At 36.8% G+C, this 23,155-nt stretch overlaps 1 protein-coding gene across 1 annotated transcript; it reads right to left on the bottom strand.

Annotated features, from left to right (window-relative positions):
• Positions 1-1,136: 1,136 nt before the first annotated feature.
• LOC117400071 (sodium-dependent neutral amino acid transporter B(0)AT3) lies at positions 1,137-23,155 on the bottom strand. Its single transcript, XM_033999513.2, has 12 exons — positions 22,990-23,155; positions 16,139-16,279; positions 15,665-15,802; positions 15,254-15,435; positions 13,996-14,106; positions 13,514-13,626; positions 12,377-12,505; positions 11,261-11,417; positions 5,693-5,897; positions 2,861-3,020; positions 2,097-2,259; positions 1,137-1,441 (listed from the first exon to the last, which is right to left on the bottom strand). The coding sequence occupies exons 1-12, from the start codon at positions 23,153-23,155 to the stop codon at positions 1,244-1,246; spliced, it is 1,863 nt and encodes a 620-aa protein (XP_033855404.2). The 3' UTR covers positions 1,137-1,243.

Below are 23,155 nucleotides of genomic sequence, written 5' to 3'. Positions count from 1 at the left end.
TAGAAGGGTTAAATATCTAAGCCTGAATCCTTAAAAAAAATAAAAATAAATTGCCGTTTCTGTACAAAATGTCCCTGACTCACAGGCTTTCCAAGAGATCTGGAGAACACATACTGAAGGGCCACATTTATAAAGCATTTACCTTTTTTTCCTTATTAGAAAACAACACAAAGAAATTGTAGTGTCAGATACATTTTTCATGTGCTAATTTAACAGTCCCTACAGGCAGCTGAGATGTTTATTATATTTTGGTTGAAAATGCTTTATTATTATTATTATTATTATTATTAATTTCTTAGCAGACGCCCTTATCCAGGGTGACTTACAATTGTTACAAGATATCACATTATTTTTACATACAATTACCCATTTATACAGTTGGGTTTTTACTGGAGCAATCTAGGTAAAGTACCTTGCTCAAGGGTACAGCAGCAGTGTTCCCCACCAGGGATTGAACCCACGACCCTCCGGTCAAGAGCCCTAACCACTACTCCACACTGCTGCCTCCTTTATGAATATGGACCATTTGAAACAAACTCATTAAATTGTACATTTTCTATAGGCTTACATTACTGTTCCATATTCAGATAACAGCTTTGTTGCAAGATACATTTTCATTCCATACATGTAATATAGCACTCATTTTGTTTGATTAAAGTTTGTAGGGAATTTGGAAAAATTCTAGTTTCATGGTCTTGGAATAAACTTCTGGAAAAACTGAAGCTTACTGTCTTGATACCTTTCAAAGGAGTTCAAACAAAAATTGATGTCTATGTAGCAGAGACATGCTTTTGTTTTGGCTGGTGCTCCTAAGTTGTTTCATTTAAATTTGATTAACTTGTTTGTATTGGTTGTGCTTATTAGAATTTGTCTGTGTTTGTGTTTTATTTATTTATTTATTTTTAATTATATGCCACCTTCTTGACCAGGTCTGTCTTGGGGGGGGGGGGGGGGGGGATTTTAATCATAATGGGACTTTCCTGGTTAAATAAAAATATATATATATTAAAATGATAAACTGACAACATACATCATTTGTCAAGAAATGCACATTAACACAAAAAAGCACACAAATGCAAATTTAGTTTGGTGCAAACTAGCAAAGGTTTAACGAACTGCCATTTATAATGTCTTCTTCAGTCTCTAAACATGATCCCACCTCAGGAAGTGAAATGTACAACCACCTATGGTCTATAAAACAAATGGCTTAAAAAAAGAAAAAAAAAAGAAATTACTTTTAACTTCACTGAAGTTCAGACTCATATGCATGGTTATCATAAGGATTGTGATTCTGGCTTTGACGTACTCTCCTCGTTATCCACTGAATAAATCTATAAAGGGCTACAATTGGGATAAATATACAGGGAACGGATGACAGCAGAATGCAGATTGCAAATACCCATCCGGGATAATCCAATGTTTCAGTCATAGGGAAGTTAATCTGTAAAGGAGATAAAAAAAATACTTACATCAGTTAAAAAGCATTGACATCAGCACTCTTGGGGTTAGAAAATAGAAACGTTTCATATATGTTTAATGTCCTTTTACCTCTATTATGAGTACTGTATTTCTCATTGTAATTACTCAAATACTGTATTTACTTTCTATTTAGTCATTTTTATTTACTCTGTGTTAAGGTACTTTGACCTGTATCCAAGAGCTGCTTTCCACCTTGCGTTGCTATTATTGTCTTTCACCATTCCTATATGTAACACAGGCTAGATTATCAACATTGTGTGGTATATTTCAAAGAGCCTATGCCATCGAGTGAGCACATTGACAGCAACAAAAAAAGGAAACTTCAATCACTAGTTGGTCCTTGGTCTTAAAACTTAGTAGACTTTACTAATTATATATATATATATATATATATATATATATATATATATATATATATATATATATATATATATATATATATGAATTCTGATCAAAACACCTTAACAAAAGTATGCCATTATTTATCACTATTTTGGCTATCCACCGCCTCCAGTGTAGTGTTACAGATAAACAAATTCTTAAAATACAGGGCTACGAAAATGATAACATTTTATTCAAATTTGATGAGTGTTTAGAAGTTACAAAAGAATACATACATAGTTAGGATTCCATGCTTCATAGGTAGCAGGTTGTTGAACCTGCACCGTGATATACGCTAAAAACACAATCAGCAACATCCCAGGGCTGATTACTCTCCAGGTCACCTGCCAGTACAGATTAGGGCGTCGGCCAGTCATCCATTCTATATCATCACTGAATCTGTCAACAAACAACATCATGGGTGTGAAATATCACAGTTATCTTAGCTAATGTATTCTTCTTGTTTAGATTCAGCGTGTATCATTTTCTGCTTCAGTCATACGCATCCGGTGACTTTTTCTCAGAAGTAAAAAGCATCCATGTGTCTTCAAACAGTCTTTTTAATATCTGCTCTCTAAGTTCCAGTGGTGCACCATATTGTAACCATCAACCTGTCCCTCTGCAACACTGCCCCCACTGAAAGAAAAGCAAAGGGAACACAACTACACTCTGGGGCTTGGAACCTTGGAACTGGTTTTAGGCCACTGCATGGCACACCAGGGGAGACTTGGTGCTTAATACAGCAAAGTTGCCTCAAATTAGGTCTCCCAGTCTCCTGGAACCAGATTTCAAGCCACTATTCCTGAAAAAGTGTCTTTGTGTTCCCTCAGCTTAAGAAATAGCACATTTGTTCTGTGAGTTATTTCTAAATAATATATTTCTTAAATCCAATAAGGACAGAGCATTGCATGTCAATAGTTGCAATCTGGTGTCATAACTGAAATTAGAGAAAAAGACTTATTTAAACTTTTTAAAAAGTTACAAAAAAAAAAAATCTTACCTTCCAATTCCATAAATGTAAACCACGCCGATGATCTCAAAGAAGGCAATAATTAGAAGAGGCAAGGATCCCACATAGCTGTTGAAAATCTCAAGCCAATAATTTCCAGATCCCATTGTAAAAATCAGGGCGAAGAAAAAGGATATCAAGCAAATCAACCCTGAAAGGAGAACAGACAAAGCAGCTGTTAGCTTAAGGAATAGTTTATGCCATCTGTCTAAGGTATTCTTTAAAAAACTGGGACCCTTCTATGCTGATCATGTCTGTCATAAGAACATAAGAAAGTTTACAAACGAGAGGAGGCCATTCGGCCCATCTTGGTCGTTTGGTTTTTAGTAGCTTATTGATCCCAGAATCTCATCAAGCAGCTTCTTGAAGGATCCCAGGGTGTCAGCTTCAACAACATTACTAGGGAGCTGGTTACAGACCCTCACAATTCTCTGTGTAAAAAAGTGCCTCCTATCTTCTGTTCTGAATGCCCCTTTATATAATCTCCATGTGTGACCCCTGGTCCTTGTTTCTTTTTTCAGGTTGAAAAAGTCCCCTGGGTCGACATTGTCAATACCTTTTAGAATTTTGAATGCTTGAATCAGATCACCGCGTAGTCTTTTTTGTTCAAGACTGAACAGATTCAATTCTTTGAGCCTGTCTGCATACGACATGCCTTTTAAACCCAGGATAATTCTGGTCGTTCTTCTTTGCACACTTTCTAGAGCAGAAATATCATTTTTGTAACAAGGTGACCAGAACTGAACACAATATTCTAGGTGAGGTCTTACTAATGCATTGTAAAGTTTTAACATTACTTCCCTTGATTTAAATTCAACACTTTTCACAATATATCCGAGCATCTTGTTGGCCTTTTTTTATAGCTTCCCCACATTGTCTAGATGAAGACATTTCTGAGTCAGCATAAACTCCTAGGTCTTTTTCATAGATTCCTTCTTCAATTTCAGTATCTCCCATATGATATTTATAATGCACATTTTTATTGCCTGCGTGCAGTACCTTACACTTTTCTCTATTAAATGTCATTTGCCATGTGTCTGCCCAGTTCTGAATGCTGTCTAGATCATTTTGAATGACCTTTGCTGCTGCAACAGTGTTTGCCACTCCTCCTATTTTTGTGTCGTCTGCAAATTTAATAAGTTTGCTTATTATACCAGAATCTAAATCATTAATGTAGATTAGGAATAGCAGAGGACCTAATACTGATCCCTGTGGTACACCACTGGTTACCTCGCTCCATTTTGAGGTTTCTCCTCTAATCAGTACTTTCTGTTTTCTACATGTTAACCACTCCTTAATCCATGTGCATGTATTTCCTTGAATCCCTACTGCGTTCAGTTTGAGAATGAATCTTTTGTGCAGAACTTTGTCAAAAGCTTTCTGGAAATCTAAATACTCCATGTCGTATGCTTTGCAATTATCCATTGTCGATGTTGCATCCTCAAAAAAATCAAGCAGGTTAGTTAGACACAATCTCCCTTTCCTAAAACCATGCTGACTGTCTCCCAGGATACTGTTACCATATAGGTAATTTTCCATTTTGGATCTTATTATAGTTTCCATAAGTTTACATATAATAGAAGTCAGGCTTATTGGTCTGTAGTTACCTGGTTGGGTTTTGTCTCCCTTTTTGTGGATCGGTATTACGTTTGCAATTCTCCAGTCTGTCGGTACAACCCCTGTGTCAAGAGACTGTTGCATGATCTTGGTTAGCGGTTTGTAAATAACTTCTTTCATTTCTTTGAGTACTGTCGCACTATACCGGGTGAACATGATAACTACCTTGATTTTGATCAATCTTCACTTAAACTTTAACACACTCCTGACCTCTACAGACATTTCACATTGCATTTGGCTATCATTTCGAGACTCCATAGTCCTTATTATCTTTATCATTATCATTATTATTAATACAGACCCTCGTCCTGTGAAATGTCTCAGTCATGATGGAATAATAATAATAATAATAATAACAATAATAATAATAATAATAATACATTTATATTCAATTTATATTCATTTATATTCCCATGCTTATGAATATAATGCATCTACATTTAAACTGTTATACGGATAGATAGAATCAGTGTTTAAGATCTAGTATGACTTTTGTTGAGTATTACAACATTTAAAATTATACATTTTACTGTATTGATAACTGTACTGATTTTGCACCAATCTCAAATTTTTCTTTTATTTTTCACTTCTAGCCTCCTGTAGGTTTCTCTCTAACCTTGCACTTGTTACAGGATTACGAGGACCCTCTGTATGTGCCTGCACTGTTTTTTATGGATATGGGCCGTATGTAAAAAAGATATTGTATCAGGCCTTATACAGTATCTAAGACTGTTTAATTTCTGTGGGCTACAAACGCATGCAAGGCCGTTTTGATTCAACATGTTTCCCCTCTGAAACGTCTTGCGTCTGTTTCCGTGCTCTATTATTTCTTTATTCTTTTTTAATTTTTTTTTATTTTTATATACCTACATTGAATTAATGGTCCAGTCCCAATAATTGCTCTTCTATTTTAAATACTATTGTCTGTTACTAGCAACCTATAATCTCAGTCAGTTTGTTTTCCTTAGTTTACTTTATTTGTTTTTATTTTACATTTTTGTTTAAAAGCGTTATTGGCAGTTTTTGTTTCTTTTAATATGTTTCTATCAAATTAATATTCCGATTAACTTCAGCCAGAATGTTAATTAGAGATGTAACGGAACCCTGCTTGAGTCTTTACATTGTGTATTACATAACTTATGCCAATTTGTTAAGGCTTGTGCTTCACACATATTTAATTCAACTTAATTTAATCATGTTTTTTACCTGTGAAAGCCTCTTTAGGCAACCATTTAGGCACCACATGCAGATCTAACAGAGGCGTGAGGATTCCCTCAAGGTTTCCGAACATGGACGATAGACCCAAGCTGAAGAGCATTACAAAGAAGAGCACAGCCCACACTTGAGAGCCTGGCATCTTGATCACAGCTTCCGTGAAGACGACAAAGGCCAGGCCAGTACCCGAAGCACTCTAGTGAAAGAAAAGAGAAACACTTTAAAGCAATATTACTCTTTGCAGTGCTTGCTGTTACTAATGTATATATGTACTGTAGTTTTGCTTGAAGATACACCTGTGTTTTAGTTTACATTTATAATTACAGGCCTGTGAAATTCACGGGAGAATTAGAACAACATGACTAACCTGCAATTCAGTCCTAAACCTCATAGTGGAGCAGATAACATAATAATCATTCAAATGGTGATACAAGAACCAAATTCGGCACATATTATCTCCTTGGGTCACTTAAGAAAAACACGTTAGCCACCTAAAAAATCAAAGATGGCTACACATTGGTTAAGGAAAAGAGCTTGTAACCAGGAGGTCCCCGGTTCAAATCACAGTTCACTCCTGACTCACTGTGTGACCCTGAGCAAGTCACTTAACCTCCTTGTGCTCTGTCTTTTGGGTGAGACATTGTTGTAAGTGACTCCGCAGCTGATGCATAGTTCACACACCCTAGTCTCTGTAAGTCGCCTTGGATAAAGGCGTCTGTTAAATAAACAAATAATAATAATAATAATAATAATAATAATAATAATAATAATAATAATGCTGAGAATTCCCGATCGGATTTGTGTACAACAAAGTTTCCCATGTGAAACTCCCTTGCCAGTTGTGGATGTTCATGCTCCAGGGACATCATGTTTCTAAGGTGAATGAGAAGCCACCGTGCATAATTCACATTGTTGTTGGCAAAAAAGTACAGGATCAATTCAGATAGTGAAAATGGTCAAAATTGATGATGTCTTTTGAGTTTACAGCTGCTTCACTGCAGTAATCAGTGTATGCTGCCTTCATGAGCTTATAAAGACTGCATGCTCTTATCTGATGAGCTTGACGTGTTCTTGTGACACTCGGTGCTGACAGGAAGGATTCTGCAGTACCAGATGAGGCTACTCCTGCCTCAACAAGGACACTTGTCTATCCGCTGTCTTCAAGCAGAGTCCCAATCGACCTCAGTGCAGCCATCTCAATAATCCTCCAAACATGAGGACAAACTTGTCCTCACCATAGGACTCAGGCCAGTACCACTGGATCTGCTTGGCTAGTGCATAGATTGGCTGGTCGGCAGTAATTACAGGTGTTTGTCCTGGATTAAAAAATGCCACTGTGTCTCTGACTTTGTCCATCACATGCTTTATGGTGGCAACAGAATGTTCCTTAGCTCGGAGGAGAGGCAATAGTGATGCGATGCTGACTTCAAATTTCTGACCTCTCTTCTGAAATGCATGGTGAGCTGACCACGATATACTAACAGCATCGTCCACTTCCTCAACGATGTTCACCTTCTCAAGCCATTCATACTCTGGTGTAAGATGTGGTCTCCGTAACCTTGTACCTGACATAGACAAAACTGGGGTTTGGGATGGAGGTGGATTTGGATTCTTCTTTGTGAAGTAAGCTGGTCGAATGTTTGTGAAAGAGTCTGGAAGCTCTGGAACTGTCTTCACCTTACCTTCTCTGATTTGAAATGGTTCACACAGCTCATCCTCATTGTCTGAGCTTGGATGATGGAAAAATGGAAATGCTAGTGCCATGAAATGATGTGGTTGCTGTTGTTGCAGTTGGATTATGATCAATATTGTCCAGGGCAGCAGTGTGGAGTAGTGGTTAGGGCTTTGGACTCTTGACTGGAGGGTTGTGGGTTCAATCCCAGGTGGGGGACACTGCTGCTGTACCCTTGAGCAAGGTACTTTACCTAGATTGCTCCAGTAACAACCCAACTGTATAAATGGGTAATTGTAAGTAAAAATAATGTGATATCTTGTGACAATTGTAAATGGCCCTGGATAAGGGCGTCTGCTAAGAAAATAAATAATAATAATGGCAGATGTTGTGAATAACCCTTTTCTCAAAGCTGGTGGGCACACTACCCCATCTTCCACATATTCTGTGACCTCTGCATCTCAAAGTTGTGCTGAAATGTCAAGTACTCTGTTGTAGGAAATAGTGATTGCATTGTCACGGAGCATTTCTACTAGCTACCTTTTTCTAGTGTTTGCAAATACAGACATTCCCATGTAAACCGGGAAGGGAGTCTCACAATCTTTGGAGTGTCTGTCTGTTGCTGCTCTTTCTCTGTACCCTGTATAACAATTGTAATGAAGAAGATGTGTCATAGCCATGTCTGTTTTAGATGCACCAAATATTAGCTGCAGTTTTATATCTGCACCGTGTTCGATCATGCCCACAAGTTCGGAAAATGCCAGTGGATAGACTTCCCTGCCAGGTAAGCCTCGACCATGCTTCTCATGGTTAATGGTGTCACTCTCTGTTATACAATCCTGCCAAGCAAGCAGGATGGTACTTCAGCTCCTGTGCCACAACATTTCCACCACTCAGTTTTGCCAAGAGCCTTCCATCGCTAAGAGTCCTTGCACATTCGTTTAGTCTGTCATTGAGTTTCATGGTCATTGCTTGTCTCAATGCAGAATCTGGAGCCTCTTTCTCACACAAAAGGCATTCGGTCGATTAAGAACTACTAGCTCTCGGGAATTTGCTGTGGCTCTGAACTGCGTCTGCTTCAACAGTAGACGCTCTTTTTTGAGCCCTTTATAACTTGGTGTTGTTGAACATCAGTCATGATGATATTTTGCTTTGTTCCTTATCATTGTGTCTTTATACCGCCACCTTCGTCTAATCTGGCTGGATCCAGGATGATTGGTAAAGCATTCATTGCATGAAACAGCGGAACATTTCTGCAATGTTATAGCCATTTTGTTCTGTACTGTAGGAACTTGGTGGTGACTTGAGCTCCTCCTTCTTGTCCTGTTGACAAAGGCAACATTTGCTCCAGTCGGTCTTCCATTTAGATTGAAAGTTAGCAGGAGTGGCCATTTTGAGAGATCAATGATTCAAGGCCAAGGGTTTATCCTTTTACTACCTTTCACCTAAGCACTTTCATGTATGGGTGTGGCAATGTGCCCCGCCCCTGTGTGCATTTGTGTGTTATGTGTTGCGTGTTGCCTGTGTAAATGTTGGTGTATAGTCATTGGTACACGGGATATAAACGGGTCTGTGTTCCACGTGTGAGTTAAAATTGTATAATTATATTTAGGCACGAGAATGCACTTCACGTGCATTTAAAGTATGTAATAATATGTGAGCACGGGGTTGCACAGAGTCAGAATTAATTCACGTGCTGGGATTCAAGTGAATAATTAATTAGTAATTGAATCCCAGCACAACAGTATATATAGATGCACGTTTCTTTCACTCTGGGTTGTGTGTACAGGGTGAAGGAACGGGAGAGAGTGAGGAGATAATCAATAGAGAAGCAATTGCTACGTGGTACGTGTTTGTTTAGTGTTCGTCCCTGTGTGTCAGTGTCTGTTCGTTTTGTTTATCTGTTTATTTTGGCGTAAGTGCCGTGTCCTGTTTTGTGTTCAAACCTTTTATTTTCTGTACTGTTTATTTATTAAATGCTGAGCGAAAGCATTCGCTCAGCTCCATCAAACTCTACCTCTCGTTTTGGTTATTTATTTCCTGCTTCTGGTCTGACGCCACCCACTCCGGCCGTCTTTGTGACAATGGGATACAGCTAGGTTCATGCCTTTGCCCTACACCTAGCCTGATCGTTCATCCAGTGACATGTAAGTCCCGCTTGGCTCTCCCGTGCTGCACATCCTGTACATTCAGGTGTGGCTACCTAACTATTATGGGACTTATTAGGTAGCATTTGGGACACTAACTTACAGCTGTAATACAGCAATATCCACCTGGTGTGCTGCACACTAATGGGTATAACATATTTTGCAAAAACCGTAATGTTAGAATTCATCAATTGCATAATAAAGTTGCAGAATTAATAATGACATACCGAGCACTGGCATACGAGTTGTACAGATCAGATGGCAGAATAAACAAACTGTGTTGTTAAAACTTTCCACAAAGTTTTTGGAAAATTGGTGAGTTACTGCAACCCTGATCAATGCAGAACAAAATCACGTTTTATTTAACCAGCTCACAAGTTTCTGAAGGCAGTAAGGATTATAGACCTACAACATGTTTGTAGTTAGATTGTATTCCAGGGTTTGATGTTTACTGTAAATGAGAAATGCAGGGATATCAACTATATACAAAAGAAAACGGTAGTGCAATTTCTTTGACCGAATTTTGGAGAAAGAACTATTTCCCAATTTTGCAAGAAAGGCTAAAATATATTTGTCAGTTGTTATCAATTCAGTGGATGCTTAAAAAAGTGTTTCTTCCTATGGACACATTTTTACAAAGCAACGTCAATCCATGAAAGAAGACCGGTGTAGTGTTATTTTCAGGTATGCGTTAAAAAGTGGTACACAGTGCACTGCGCTTGCTTGTGCATGCCTAAACAACTTCTGCTAAGAAAGCAGGGAAGCGCACATTCGAATCTGGTACGGTCTGTTACATCTTTTTATATTCCTCTATTAAGAAAATAGTATGTGAATATTTATTATATGCAATACATTGGGTTTGTCCATTTTATACTTGTTAATACTTTTTTTTCTTTTTAGAGAAATTGATTGTGTTTCACGTTTAAGTTTGCCAAAAAAATATGTTTAATGAATGGTAAATGTACCTCTTTTTGACAATAGGAAAACACCCATCAGATAGCATTTGCAAAAATATCATGTATAATTAATGGTAAATGTATCTGTGTTTGACAGTAGAAAAACACACATCAGATAGCAATTGATTGCGCTGGTACCAAAATCTGACAGTGTATAACTTTCAATGTGACAATGTACCACTTTCGGGGCGGATGCAGATTTTTCTGATCAATATAAAAGTGATTAATAATTTTGAAAATATCCCTGTTAACTCCTGCAAATTCAATATCTGCACTGACAATTATGAAATGAACTGGAACAGTAATAGCAACCAAAAGCAGTTTTTTAAATTAAAAGTCAAAGTTAAAAAAAACACGTAGACCTCACATGACAATAACATTTTCTTATTCACAATATAGGAAAAGGGCTTGATACCAGGAGGTTCCCGGTTCAAATCCCAGTTCAGTCACTGACTCTGTGTGCTGAGTAAGTCACTTAACCTCCTTGTGTTCCATCCTTTGGTTGAGACGTAAAACCAAGGTCATATTGTAAGTGACTCTGCACCAGCAGTTGTTGATGCACAGTTTACCCCCTAGTCTCTGTAAGTCGTTTTGGATAAAAGTGTCTGCTTAATGACTAATTAATAATAATAATATTCTATTGTGCTTTAAATTTGCCCTGTCCCATAATCATGTTTAATTTTACACTAAAATAGAATTCCTTGTACTGTATTGGATATTTACTCCATTCTTCCATACCTGCTGTTGAGGAACTGACAAAAAACTGTATTAAGAAATGAAATACCTGATCAAGAAATTCTTGAATACTGCAGTGCTTCAGATGCAGATCTTCAAATTCCTGAGAGTGGGTGGTATTCAGGTGCTTCAACCAGCTGTCGTAGTTTTCCCTTGTCACATTTTGATCTCCAATGTTAAACGCGTTCGTGATTGAAAGGATATTTCTGTCGAGAAAAATATAAAATACGCTTTCAAAAGCACTATGTGATTTACTCAACAATATCAGATGACGTGGGCATTACCAACTAGAAAAATAGTTGTTGAGATAATTGGCTGCTTGCTTTAGACCATTAAAATAGACCCTAAGATGAACTATGCAGCAGGAGTTGGTTTTATTTCTGCACTGGATGCTTGAAAGTAAAAGTAATTGTGACAACTTTCAATATTTTAAACTGTTCGGGCATTTACCATTAAAATGGGCTGAGCTGACCAGTGAGAGTTATAATAGGTATATGTAACAGGCAGTGTTGCGTGAGGCCCTGCTGATATGGATTCATGACCCAAGTCAGTGAAATGTGGTTAAGATGCTTGCCTGAGAGTATACTTAAACTATACAGGTGTGCGTAATACTTCTGTGAAATGCTAGTCAATCATAATTCTTTGTTATTGTTTTGGTTTGGATGTGGTCTGGCAGGGGCGATTATTAGCAGCTCGTCTCTGTCAGACATTTCGTGATAATGCTTGGTCGGCATCAGATTAATTATAAACAGAGCTGCTGTCGACCACGCAATATTAAAAAACCCATGCAGAAGATGACCATCTCCAGATTAATCTGGAGATGGTCACCAGTATAAAAACCTGCAGCTTTTGTTGTTCAGGGTGGGTGTTTGAGAGGAGGAACGAGAGTGCTTTTCACCAGTAGTACCTATCTGTGTGTGTCTCTGTCAGCTTTCTGGTCTGGGAACGTCACCACTCAGCCAACCTGTCATACCTTCTTATTAAATGTAGCAGAGCAATATCATTGCTTATGGGTGAATAATTAAGAGATCTGAAGTTACGATCTTAAGTTATTATCTGTGAGTAGTAATGAAACTACCAGAAAAGTAATAAAACCGGTTCCATTCTGTAGTTTATAGTAAGTTTTACAATAAGAGCCTCAATTAAGATGAAAAAGCAAACTCACCCATCTAGACAGTCATTATAATTAGAAGTTGCCTTGAAACCAAGAATAGCGAAAATAGGGATTGATGCGTAGATCGAGGTTGCACTGTTTATCATGCCAACTATCACTGCATCTCGTTCACAGTCATTTCTGGAAGACACCAAAGATAACCGTGTTTTTTTTTTTAGTTTTTTTATATCATATTACAAACCAAACTTCAATCAGTCAAGAGTTTACAGTAATTAGGCTGCCAAGTACTTTATTATTTCCCTAAGCCTAGCCTCACCATAAACATTAATAACAGTTATTACTGTGTAACAGAGAAAGATATAGGTAATTAACTCATTACTCTGTTAATACTGGTAATTAATGCCTGGTTAATTGGAAATGTGACCCAAAAAATAAGTGAATTCAGATTACAGTGGATACAAATCTATGTAATTCCATAGCTAATTCAACCAGTTGAAAACATAAACCGTAGGTAAATTGCATGGTTATGTTTGCCCCATAATCTAAAGTGCTACCAAATTTCTTAAATACAGTAATCTGTCACGTATCTGACTGCGGTGGGACCAGCGTAAGGGCGGATATGTAAAAAGTTGGATAAATGAATCCTGTTTTAAATACTTTTATACACAGCTGTAACAATTACTATATTCACACAATTATTGTTTTGAGATTCAGCTTTTATTAGGGAGCTCCCCTAAATCCCTTTTTAGAAAGATACAGGGTATTAGTGCTTGTGAAAGAGTAGCCGTGTGGGTGCGTGACAGGCAGGAGATCGAGAAGGAGGTTGAAGTTGATAGGCCCTGCAGGCAAACAGGCTTTATTTACATATCAACACTGCCAGCAATGGTAGCACACGGAGCACATACAACACAGTGTACGAAAACTTTGGTGGGATCTACAATCTCTGAACTAATCTTCTGTGTTCAATAACAAACTAATTTTCCTGAAGAGCTTGATTATGGCGGATAAACGGTTAGGGCAGATATGTGATGGGTGGATACACAATGGATTACTGTAGCTAAAAGTTTGTTGTCATTTCCTAAATAATGTGGCTGTATCAACATTTCTCATGGGTAGACTCAGGGCATGTTCCTGTGGGGCCCAAACAGGTTTTCTGAGTTTGGTAATTTAAAAATAGGTGCTACTAACTTTTGTGGATTATAGCTGGAAAATGCAATAAGTCCGCCAAAGGCCAGAGACAGTGAGAAAAAGATCTGGGTGGCAGCATCCAGCCATACTTTAGGATCTTTTAGCACTTGCACCTGGAATGCAACAATAATAGTGAAAGTGTTAAGTTTACATGCCATTTAATACATAACAAGTTACTGAGCAATTACCAGATGTTTACAATGTCCCATTCATTACTGAAATAAAAACATGCAATGATAATGCATGTATGGATACACAACCTTTCCCCCACCTGGTGTATGTTTTACTTTTAAAAAAACAAAACATGCTGATTATTTTACAGCACTGGGTGTTGGTATGCTACAGAGGAAAAACAGGAAGTACATTTTATTTTATTACATTGTACACGTAAGTCTATCCAATGCCATCTGTAATATTTCAATTGTACTTCAAATTAAGTGCTTGTACAGTACAGCGCTCATTGTACAGAGTGCAGAACTTACTTTAGGGGTGAAGAGGTACACTAGGCCTTCAGTTGCTCCAGGAAGTGTCAGGGCACGGATGAGAAATATGGTGAGGACAAGGTAGGGGAAAGTGGCAGTGATGTAAACAGCCTAGTAAACAGGGAACAAGAATGTTACCATCACTAATTCTAGCTGAGATTCAAATATTGTTTTCAAGGGAGGCCAAGACAAAAGCCATGTCATATGACTAGTTCTCATTAGAAACAACATAATAATAAAAAATAAATGGTGCAATTAAAATACTGAGTTTAAAATCATGTTTGGGTGTTTGCAAAAATAAACAGGCAATGGGACCCTGTCACAGGATGGCTTTGTGGATGACGTCAGGCCAGGAAGAGAATCGACACAACAACAGACTGGCTGAAGCGTGTATTTGTTAAATAAAATAAAAGGTTTAAACAGAACAAAACAGTGACACAAAACAAAACTGCACGTTGGCCAAAACAAACAGACACTTAACAAACACTGAACAACCCTAAATAAAACAAGTATCGTGCTGGTGTCAAGCCAGCACAAGTAGCAATTGTTATTTTCAGTTTCAATTTCAGTTTCTCGTTTGCTCACGTTCTTTCTCCCTGAACACCCCACCTCGATCAGCCATAGTTGTGACCGAGAGATTAACTAAGCTATCAATGATCTATTAACCCCTCAATCACATTTTGCACGGGTTTAATAAATCTGTGTGACTGTCAGCTAATTCAATAATTACTAGCTGACAGTCACACATTCTCACAAGAGGTCCTAAAACATAAAACAACAACAAACAATGGCAAACGGCACTTCGCTTGTCCTGCATTTAAATAATAATACAAATACAAAATAATACATAATATGCACAGGGACAGGGAGTACCCCGTCACAGGCCCATGACAACAACAACAACGACAATTCACATTTCTATAGGGCCTTTCATCACAAGGATCCCAAAGCGCTTCACACACACACACACAAACACACACACACAAAAACATTAAATTAAAAACAGTCTAATACAGAATTTGATAAAACAAATTCAAAAAGAGATACAAAATGTGGTTTTAATTGTACAATTAGAAAAACTAATGAACAATTAAGCATCTAAAACAAAAATGTAATAACATAAAAAAATAAATACTGTTTATTTGTAAAATTAAAATAACTAAGATGAAAAGCCAGTATGTAAAAATAGAACAATTAAAAATCTGAATGCAATTGGGGAAAAAAAGGTACATATATGAATAGAAGAAGTAGACCTCACCTTTCCAATAGTTTCAATGCCTCGGATGAAACAGATGTATACAATGCCCCAGGCACTTGCCAGGCAAATAACCACCCACCACTGCACATCACCGCTATCAGTAATATTAGGTGTAACATTGAGGGTCTCTCTATACCAGAAATAGTTCACAGGTGTGCTTTTAGCACATTCTTCAATGTATCCTAGAAAACAAAAAATATTATTCAATAAATTGGGGTTTTTGTATGAATTTATTTCTTAATTTAAGGATACATTTTGAGCTCTTGAAATAAAAGGGTATCTTTGGATCATACATTTAAATTAGGCTACATACTAAAATATATGTTATACACTTATGAGATATGGATTCACAAATCAACAGCCAGGAACAACGATTGCTTGCAAACAGACTTTTGGTGTACCCCATCTTACCTGTCTTGTTTTGGTTCAGTGGACAGTCTCTCCAGGGCAGAGGGTCTTGGAAGGAATGGAAGAAATACCAGAGGACCCAGGCCAGAATAGTGTTATAGAATAGAGCAACCAAGAAAGACACTATGAGAGAGCCAATACCTGCAGCCAAACAGATAACAGGTATATGAATGAGGAGGAACCAGCAACATCTTCAATTATCCATTTTTATTATTATTATTATTATTATTATTATTATTATTATTATGATTATTATTATTTATCTTGGTTTTACAAAATCTACTTTGTACAAGCCCTGTCAAAATAAAACTATTTATTCAGTTTTTAAACTGAGATAAAGTAGAACTGCTTCTTATAGAACATTAAGAAAGGTCCCTTTGCTTATCAAGGCTATGAAATCATACATCCATATGTGTTCCTTTTAATGTGTAAAACTCCCTAAAGGGTCATATTTCATTGATCTGATTAGTAACATACCCACTCCTCCCAGGAAAGGCGAGATAGAATTCCAAACCCCAATGCTTCCTTGACGTAGGCGCTGCCCGATTGCCAATTCCATGTGCAGTAACGGGATTCCCTCAAAGATCAGCGCAATAAAATAAGGGATTAGGAAGGCACCTGGAATTGGAAATGCAGTACTTTTAGAAAGGAGTATGGTGATAAATAACCTGACAAAACAGGGGATAGACTGACTCAATTTTCTGCAGCTAGTTACGTAAAACATGTGTGCCTCATTCCTATTGTCTAATTAGAATGTAAATTTTGTTAAAAAAGAAATACATTCACTCCCATTATGTATTGGGACACCTTTGCCTTAACACTGGTTAAACCATGTTCTATGCTTTTATCAATGTAACTGGCTTCAAATGTCATTTTCATTTCTTATTTTTTATTTCTATTGTATGGTGTTTGCAATCGTTGGAAGTGGGTAGGGAAATGTTTATGTGTAACTGATGATTATAAATTATATTGTAACGTTTCACCGCTGAAGGAGACCAGAGAGACGATGTTGCAGTTTCCAATTCACAGTTTATTTATTGTAAAATTGTTGGGTGCCAACCAAAAGTGTTGCAGCAGCTGGCAGTCCCTTTTAAAACTAATAATAGAAGCGGCTGCAAGGAACTGGTTACAGGCTTGATCGCCTCGACCATGCAAAACAACTGTGTACTGTATACAACGCTAACCAGTCTCTTCATTTACTCCCGACGCTCTCCTCGTGGTGAGGGCGCGCAGCTGCTTATATAGCACCCCTAATCCCACCCCTCCTGACGTCAGCCCACCAGTCTCAAACAGTCCCTTTACAGTGTTCCTAGCAGCCTTAGGTCAGTGTCCCTTTTCCTGATAGGTTGACCCTCCATTAACCATTCCCTGTAGCAGGGAGTCTGATGACGTTTACCTAGATTGTCAATGTTACAATATAATGCACGTTTTCTTCTATTCACATTTACCATTCTAACTAGATCTTAGTTTGTTGCTAACTGTTTTTTAAAATGCTGCACAAACAATGAAAAAAATTAATTCATTTGACAGATATTATGGTAAGGCTTGTGCCAGAATATTGTACAAATTATGTAACTGGGGTGTGACAAACAGCAGCATTATTATTATTTATTTCTTAGCAGACACCCTTATCCAGGGCGACTAACAATTGTTACAAGATATCACATTATGAGCATATCCCGTCATATGGGTCTTTCTTAAACCAAATGTCTGTCCACAGAAATGTGCAAACAGATTTATATGAATAAAACAATGTAATTATCAGTCTGTTTTATTGAATATATCATTAACCGTAAGAAAATATTAAAAAGCAAACAAATGCATCTAAAAATTCAGAATTATTTATTTTAAACATTACTAGTTGTTGTGGAAGCGTGTGACAGGGCACACTCCGCCCCTGTGTGTATTGTATTATTTTGTATTATTATTATTATTTAAAATGTATGGTTTAGTGTGTAAAAACACTATGTTTTGTTATTATTGTTTACAGCCTGGATGGGGTTAAAATGCCCCATCCAGATAAAATCGTTAGAATGCGTGGTCAACAGCGAATGATTATTGACAAACTAGCTGTTGACCATGCATATGAGAAAACCTGTGCCAAATGTGGTCGAGGGATAAACTAGGTAATTGATAGCCAGTTAATCCCTCGGCCACAATATAAAAACAAGCAGCTTTGGCTGAATGAGGTTGGTGTGTTCAGGGTGAAAGAACAGGAGAGAGAAGGAGAGGAAAACTAAAATATAAAAACTGCCACTTAGCTGAGCACTGTACCAGCATGGTATTTGTTTTGGCCACCTTGCCATTTTGTTTTGGGAAGTGTTTTGTTTTTGTTTAAATATTTTATTTAATAAAGAAACTAGCAAATTTGCATCTCGTCCTGTAGCACTTGCCTGTTGTGTGTTCCCTTAATTTCTAGGTCTGACATCACCACAAAGCCATCCTTACCACAAAGCGTCACATACAAGATGTAAATTTGACCATATTGTAATTGACCTTACATCTCTTTAGTTGATTTTCTTCTTAAATACATACAGGGAAAAGCTGTTTGCTGATGTTTAGTCTGTATATTTGAACTTATCTGTGTGTGTTTTTTTAATTTTATTAATATTTCCACCCTTTATGTGCTCCTGCTCCTCATAAAACCTGGTCTGGGTTCCATATTAATGAATGTGTGAGGGGGAACCTGCATAGAGCAGCTAGAGCTGCAGCACTGTCTGTGGTTACTGTACTCTTACGAGCCTGACTCCATCACACAGAGTTAAGAACGGGTCCCTTGTACCAAAGTTAAAAAACGTAATGAAACAATACAATCGGTGTAAATTGTTTTCCTTTGCTCGTGGATATACTTGCATTAAGTTATACTGATTTCGAAACTTTTCTGTAAATGCCGCTGAACTATTGTTTATTTTTTGAACATTGAATAACAAATTTAATTAATTGAACACTTTTCCGAACTATCTCCACCTGTTTAAGAGCTGAAAATAATTGAAAAGATCTAAAAAAAAAATACACATACATATATATATATATATATATATATATATATATATATATATATATATATATATATATATATATATATAAAAGTTTAATTAAGGGCTTTATTTGAAATTGAGAGCACAGCTAGAACAAAAAACAGCAGACACAGGGGTCCTCCAGGACCAGACTTGAGAATCACTGGCATAACCAGTGGCATGCACATGTCACATGTCCATCATGAGCGTGCATTGATCATACCAAGTTGTTTCACAAGTATTAATAAAAAAGTTTATAGGCAACATGACTGCTTTTTTATTAACACTTCTGTAGCAGTAGTCTCAATAGATTATCTATATAAACAACATATAATAAATGTCCTCATATATTTTTTCTTCTGTTATAAAAACATTTGTGGGGGGTGCACAGGGCTGTGTTTTTTTTTTTTTTTGGCTGGCTACGGCCCTGCTGTTAAAGCATTAACTTTGCTTTTTATAAACCAATTTGCAGAGGTAAATGATCAATTGTACTGTAATCTGTAAAATGTTAAATTCTTACAGGTTAACAAAAGCAGATCTGTTTGTAACTTTAGGTCAATGTTACCCCATACAGTAGAACCTCAGTGTTACAAACACCTTGTGAATGGAGGTTGTTCGTAACTCGTAATGGTTTTAATAAATGTGCACACCTGATATCTACAAATCTGGCAAATAATACAAGGATACAGCACAGTAATACAATACTCATATTGTTATGGTCTGATAGGCTTTAAAACTGTACTATACACAGTACTATACAAAATAAAATGAAATTATAACTGTAGCAGAAACACAGATTTAAACATCCAGGAAAACCTGGGTTAACATAGTGCTTGTTTTTATTTTATTTTAGACTAAATGTAAAATGTTCCTTCTAAAATTGCCAGCAGTGTGGAGTAGTGGTTAGGGCTCTGGACTCTTGACCGGAGGATCGTGGGTTCAATCCCAGGTGAGGGACACTGCTGCTGTACCCTTGAGCAAGGTACTTTACCTAGATTGCTCCAGTAAAAACCCAACTGTATAAATGGGTCGCCCTGGATAAGAGCGTCGGCTAAGAAATAAATAATAAAATTAATAAATAATAATACTTGCTTTGAAATCTGCCTCACCTTTCGTCACCTGCCTTCTTCATGACCAGCACACCACTTATATGTAAGGCTGTATTTGATTAACAGTTATCAGGGACTTCTATGAAATGTATCCATTGCCGTGTAATATGTCGTTCCCCGTGAAAAATTCAAACTTCTGAACGAATAGTGGAAATATACATATTTTTTATCACTTAAAAATAAATACAGGAAACATTTGCCTTATTGATGAACTACCTGTTGCACTGCATTTAGGAACCTGACGGCCGGTTTACTTTGCTTCCAGTAAATGATTAAACACACTGCATAGAGCTGCACGATTTCTGTAAAATGTCTTCAGCGAAAAAGACACCAGCTGCATCAAAGATCGGAAATATTTCTGCTAAGGATCACTCTGTCCAGTACAACAAGGGGACATTTCATGTGCCTGTTGTTATTTTTTTACATGTATTTATGTTTTTTATTTTATTTTACATGGAATGTCTTTAAAAAGTGGACATAAAAGCAAAGTATTCTACAATTTAGCATTGGCTGTTTTTCCGGTAAGAATTAAAATATTTAGGAACATTTGTTATATAATAACTCTAGAGAAAATTATACATTTTAAATGTGACAATGCTATTTTTTTCTGCATTAAAAATATTATGCTAAATTATTTTTGGATAGTGAAATGGCATGAAATAAGCCATTGTTACTGCGACAAAAAAAAAACCCTATCTGGTTGCATTGCATGCATTGACGAGTGATTGCATACTTCCTGCTCAAAGTGGGGTGTTTATCAGACCATTCAGTTTGTAAGTTTGGTGTTCGTAACTCTGAGTTTCTACTGTAATAGTTAATTAAAGTGTCCACACCTTGCATACCAGTGGTGTTTACATCTATTCACTTAAGGGCTGCATTTGTAAACATGAAAACCCTACCTACACATTTAAAACGATTCTAAAATACAAGCAAATGAATGAAGTGATTAGTAACAAGCAGTTCCTTAGGACAATTGGCTGTGGTGACTGCACTATAAATTGAACGATCATTTCCACTTGATTTCTTTTTTCTTTTTATACAAACTATATAATATAGCCTTTATTAATTTAGAGCTGCCAATTATTTTACCCTGTAGTTTCTTCCTAATTTTGAATTTCCGATTAGGTTCCCCCTACAACAGCTCTGGAGATCTAAAGAGCAGTAGGCATCCTCCCATCCCACCACCAAGTCAATGGCCTCTTTACACCTAGGAACTCGAGAGCGGATGTGGACAAGCTACTGGCCTCTGGAAGACAAAAGGCAGCCATGCAGGTGTCCACTGGAGCTCACCAAGCACCTGACCAGTTAGGTCAAATGTATCACGACCAAAAAACAGTACCTGCATGCAAAGTAAGGTTCTAGTGAATGTCGCCATAGTTACGAGTCAGCGACACTTACAATATTAACAGTGCAGAAATATTTCTGTTTTTATCTCAGAAATAGATTCTGTAATTAATATGGTCTTCTTAACTAAACCAGCAAGTCATTTAACAAAATAATAAAGGAGTTTGAATAATGTTGCAGTATAAAACAGAAACAAATGCTTTTCTTATTTTTCATATTTTCTTTGGAATTAGGTGTCGCTGACTCGTATATATGGCGACATTCACCAGAACCTTGCTCTATGCATACATACAGTACATCATTTTCTACGCATCAGAAGGGCTTTTGTATATATAAAGGTCTAATATATATTACATCTAGGGATATTAACCCTGGGTGTTTTTACATATATGTTTTATGATAATTAAAAGATACCTTTTTCTTGTGTTATTTAACCTTTTTTTAATTACCAGAGAATGACTGGATGCTAATGAGCACTTCATTAGATGCATTTGGTCTACTCATTAGGTGGTTTAAAACTGTTGTTAGTGACAAGTTGGTGAGTACATTTACCTTATGGATACCAATAACAACCTAGTGAGAATACCAAAATAGCAGCAAATTAACCAATTCAAAATATTACAACACGGTTTGGCATACTTGTCCCTTAAACTGGGGAATTAGAACAGCAGTACAAATGTTCATCTTAGTAGCAATGCTGTTCCAGGAGGAAAGACTTGCTCATGAATTATTTAATATGAATTAACTAAAGAACAAAAGAGAATTATATAATGCAGTTAAAGGGGCACCAGTGATTGCTAACACTAATAAGAAAAAAAAAGAAAAATACTGGAATATTCTGCAGGATAATATAATTGACACTGGTAAATTGCTTTAAAAAGCAGGCTGTATAAATAAAAATAAAAATATTACCTTTCTCCTATATTACCAATCTTAAAACTAGAAGTACAAGAAACAGAAGTAAGACAATTGAAAAGCCTTTAATGGTGTAATCAGTCTAATAATTGTTTAAGTAACGTATCTGCAATTTTTATTTTCATTGTTAACATCTTGACAACTTTTTACACTTATAACTTTAAAGTTTGTTTCAAAGCTCTTTTCAAAATGTCCATTCTAGTGCACTAATAGTGTAAGGATTATTGCCCACATTGTCAAAGGTAACACAGCAATAACAATCCATGATGTGGTACGGAATAGAAAAGCCGGAGTACTTGTTATGTTTTTTTTTTTTTTTTTTTTTAATCCTGCAGTGATTTAGAGCAGCGGTTCCCAACCCTGGTCCTGTGTCTGCTGATTTTCATTCCTACTGAGCTCTCGATTACTTAACTAGACATTTAACTGAACTGATCATTTGTTTAATTATACCTTTTAAATTTTTTTCAGTTCTTAATAGTTGCAGATTTCAAGTTAGCTATAACATTTTATAAGTAACTCTGCAACTGTTTAAGAGCTGAATACAATTAAAAAGGTCTAATTAAGCAAAGTTCAATTAAATGTCTAGTTAAGTAATTGAGCACTCAGTTGGAATGAAAACCAGTAGACACAGGGGGTCCCCAGGACCAGGGTTGGGAACCACTGATTTAGAGGACAGATCTCAAACCCCAGTACACTAGAGTGGACATTTGACAACAGCTTTGAAACAGACTTTAAAGTTGTAAGTGTAAAAAGTTGTCAGGGTGCTAACAATGAAAAGAGAAATTACAGGCACATAATTTAAACAGTTGTAGCAACACATGGGTAAGTATAATGCTATATTTTTCAGAACCCCGCTACTTACACTTTGAGGGCTTATAAGGCAGAAAGCATTTGAAAACCTGATTTCATTATACTTAGCATTTACACACCTGTCAGTACTTACCTCCTCCGTATGTCTGGCACAGATATGGAAAGCGCCATACATTCCCCAATCCCACAGCAAATCCAATACATGTTAGAAGATATTGAACCTTGTTGTCCCATTTGGGTCTTTCCTCCACTGTTTTGCCCAATTCAGGCACAGAAACCCCAGTGTTCTCTTCAGCCAT

This window comes from Acipenser ruthenus, chromosome 4, assembly GCF_902713425.1.
Source record: "Acipenser ruthenus chromosome 4, fAciRut3.2 maternal haplotype, whole genome shotgun sequence".
Taxonomy (NCBI): domain Eukaryota; kingdom Metazoa; phylum Chordata; class Actinopteri; order Acipenseriformes; family Acipenseridae; genus Acipenser; species Acipenser ruthenus.
This window is presented reverse-complemented; position numbering and strand designations above follow the sequence as displayed.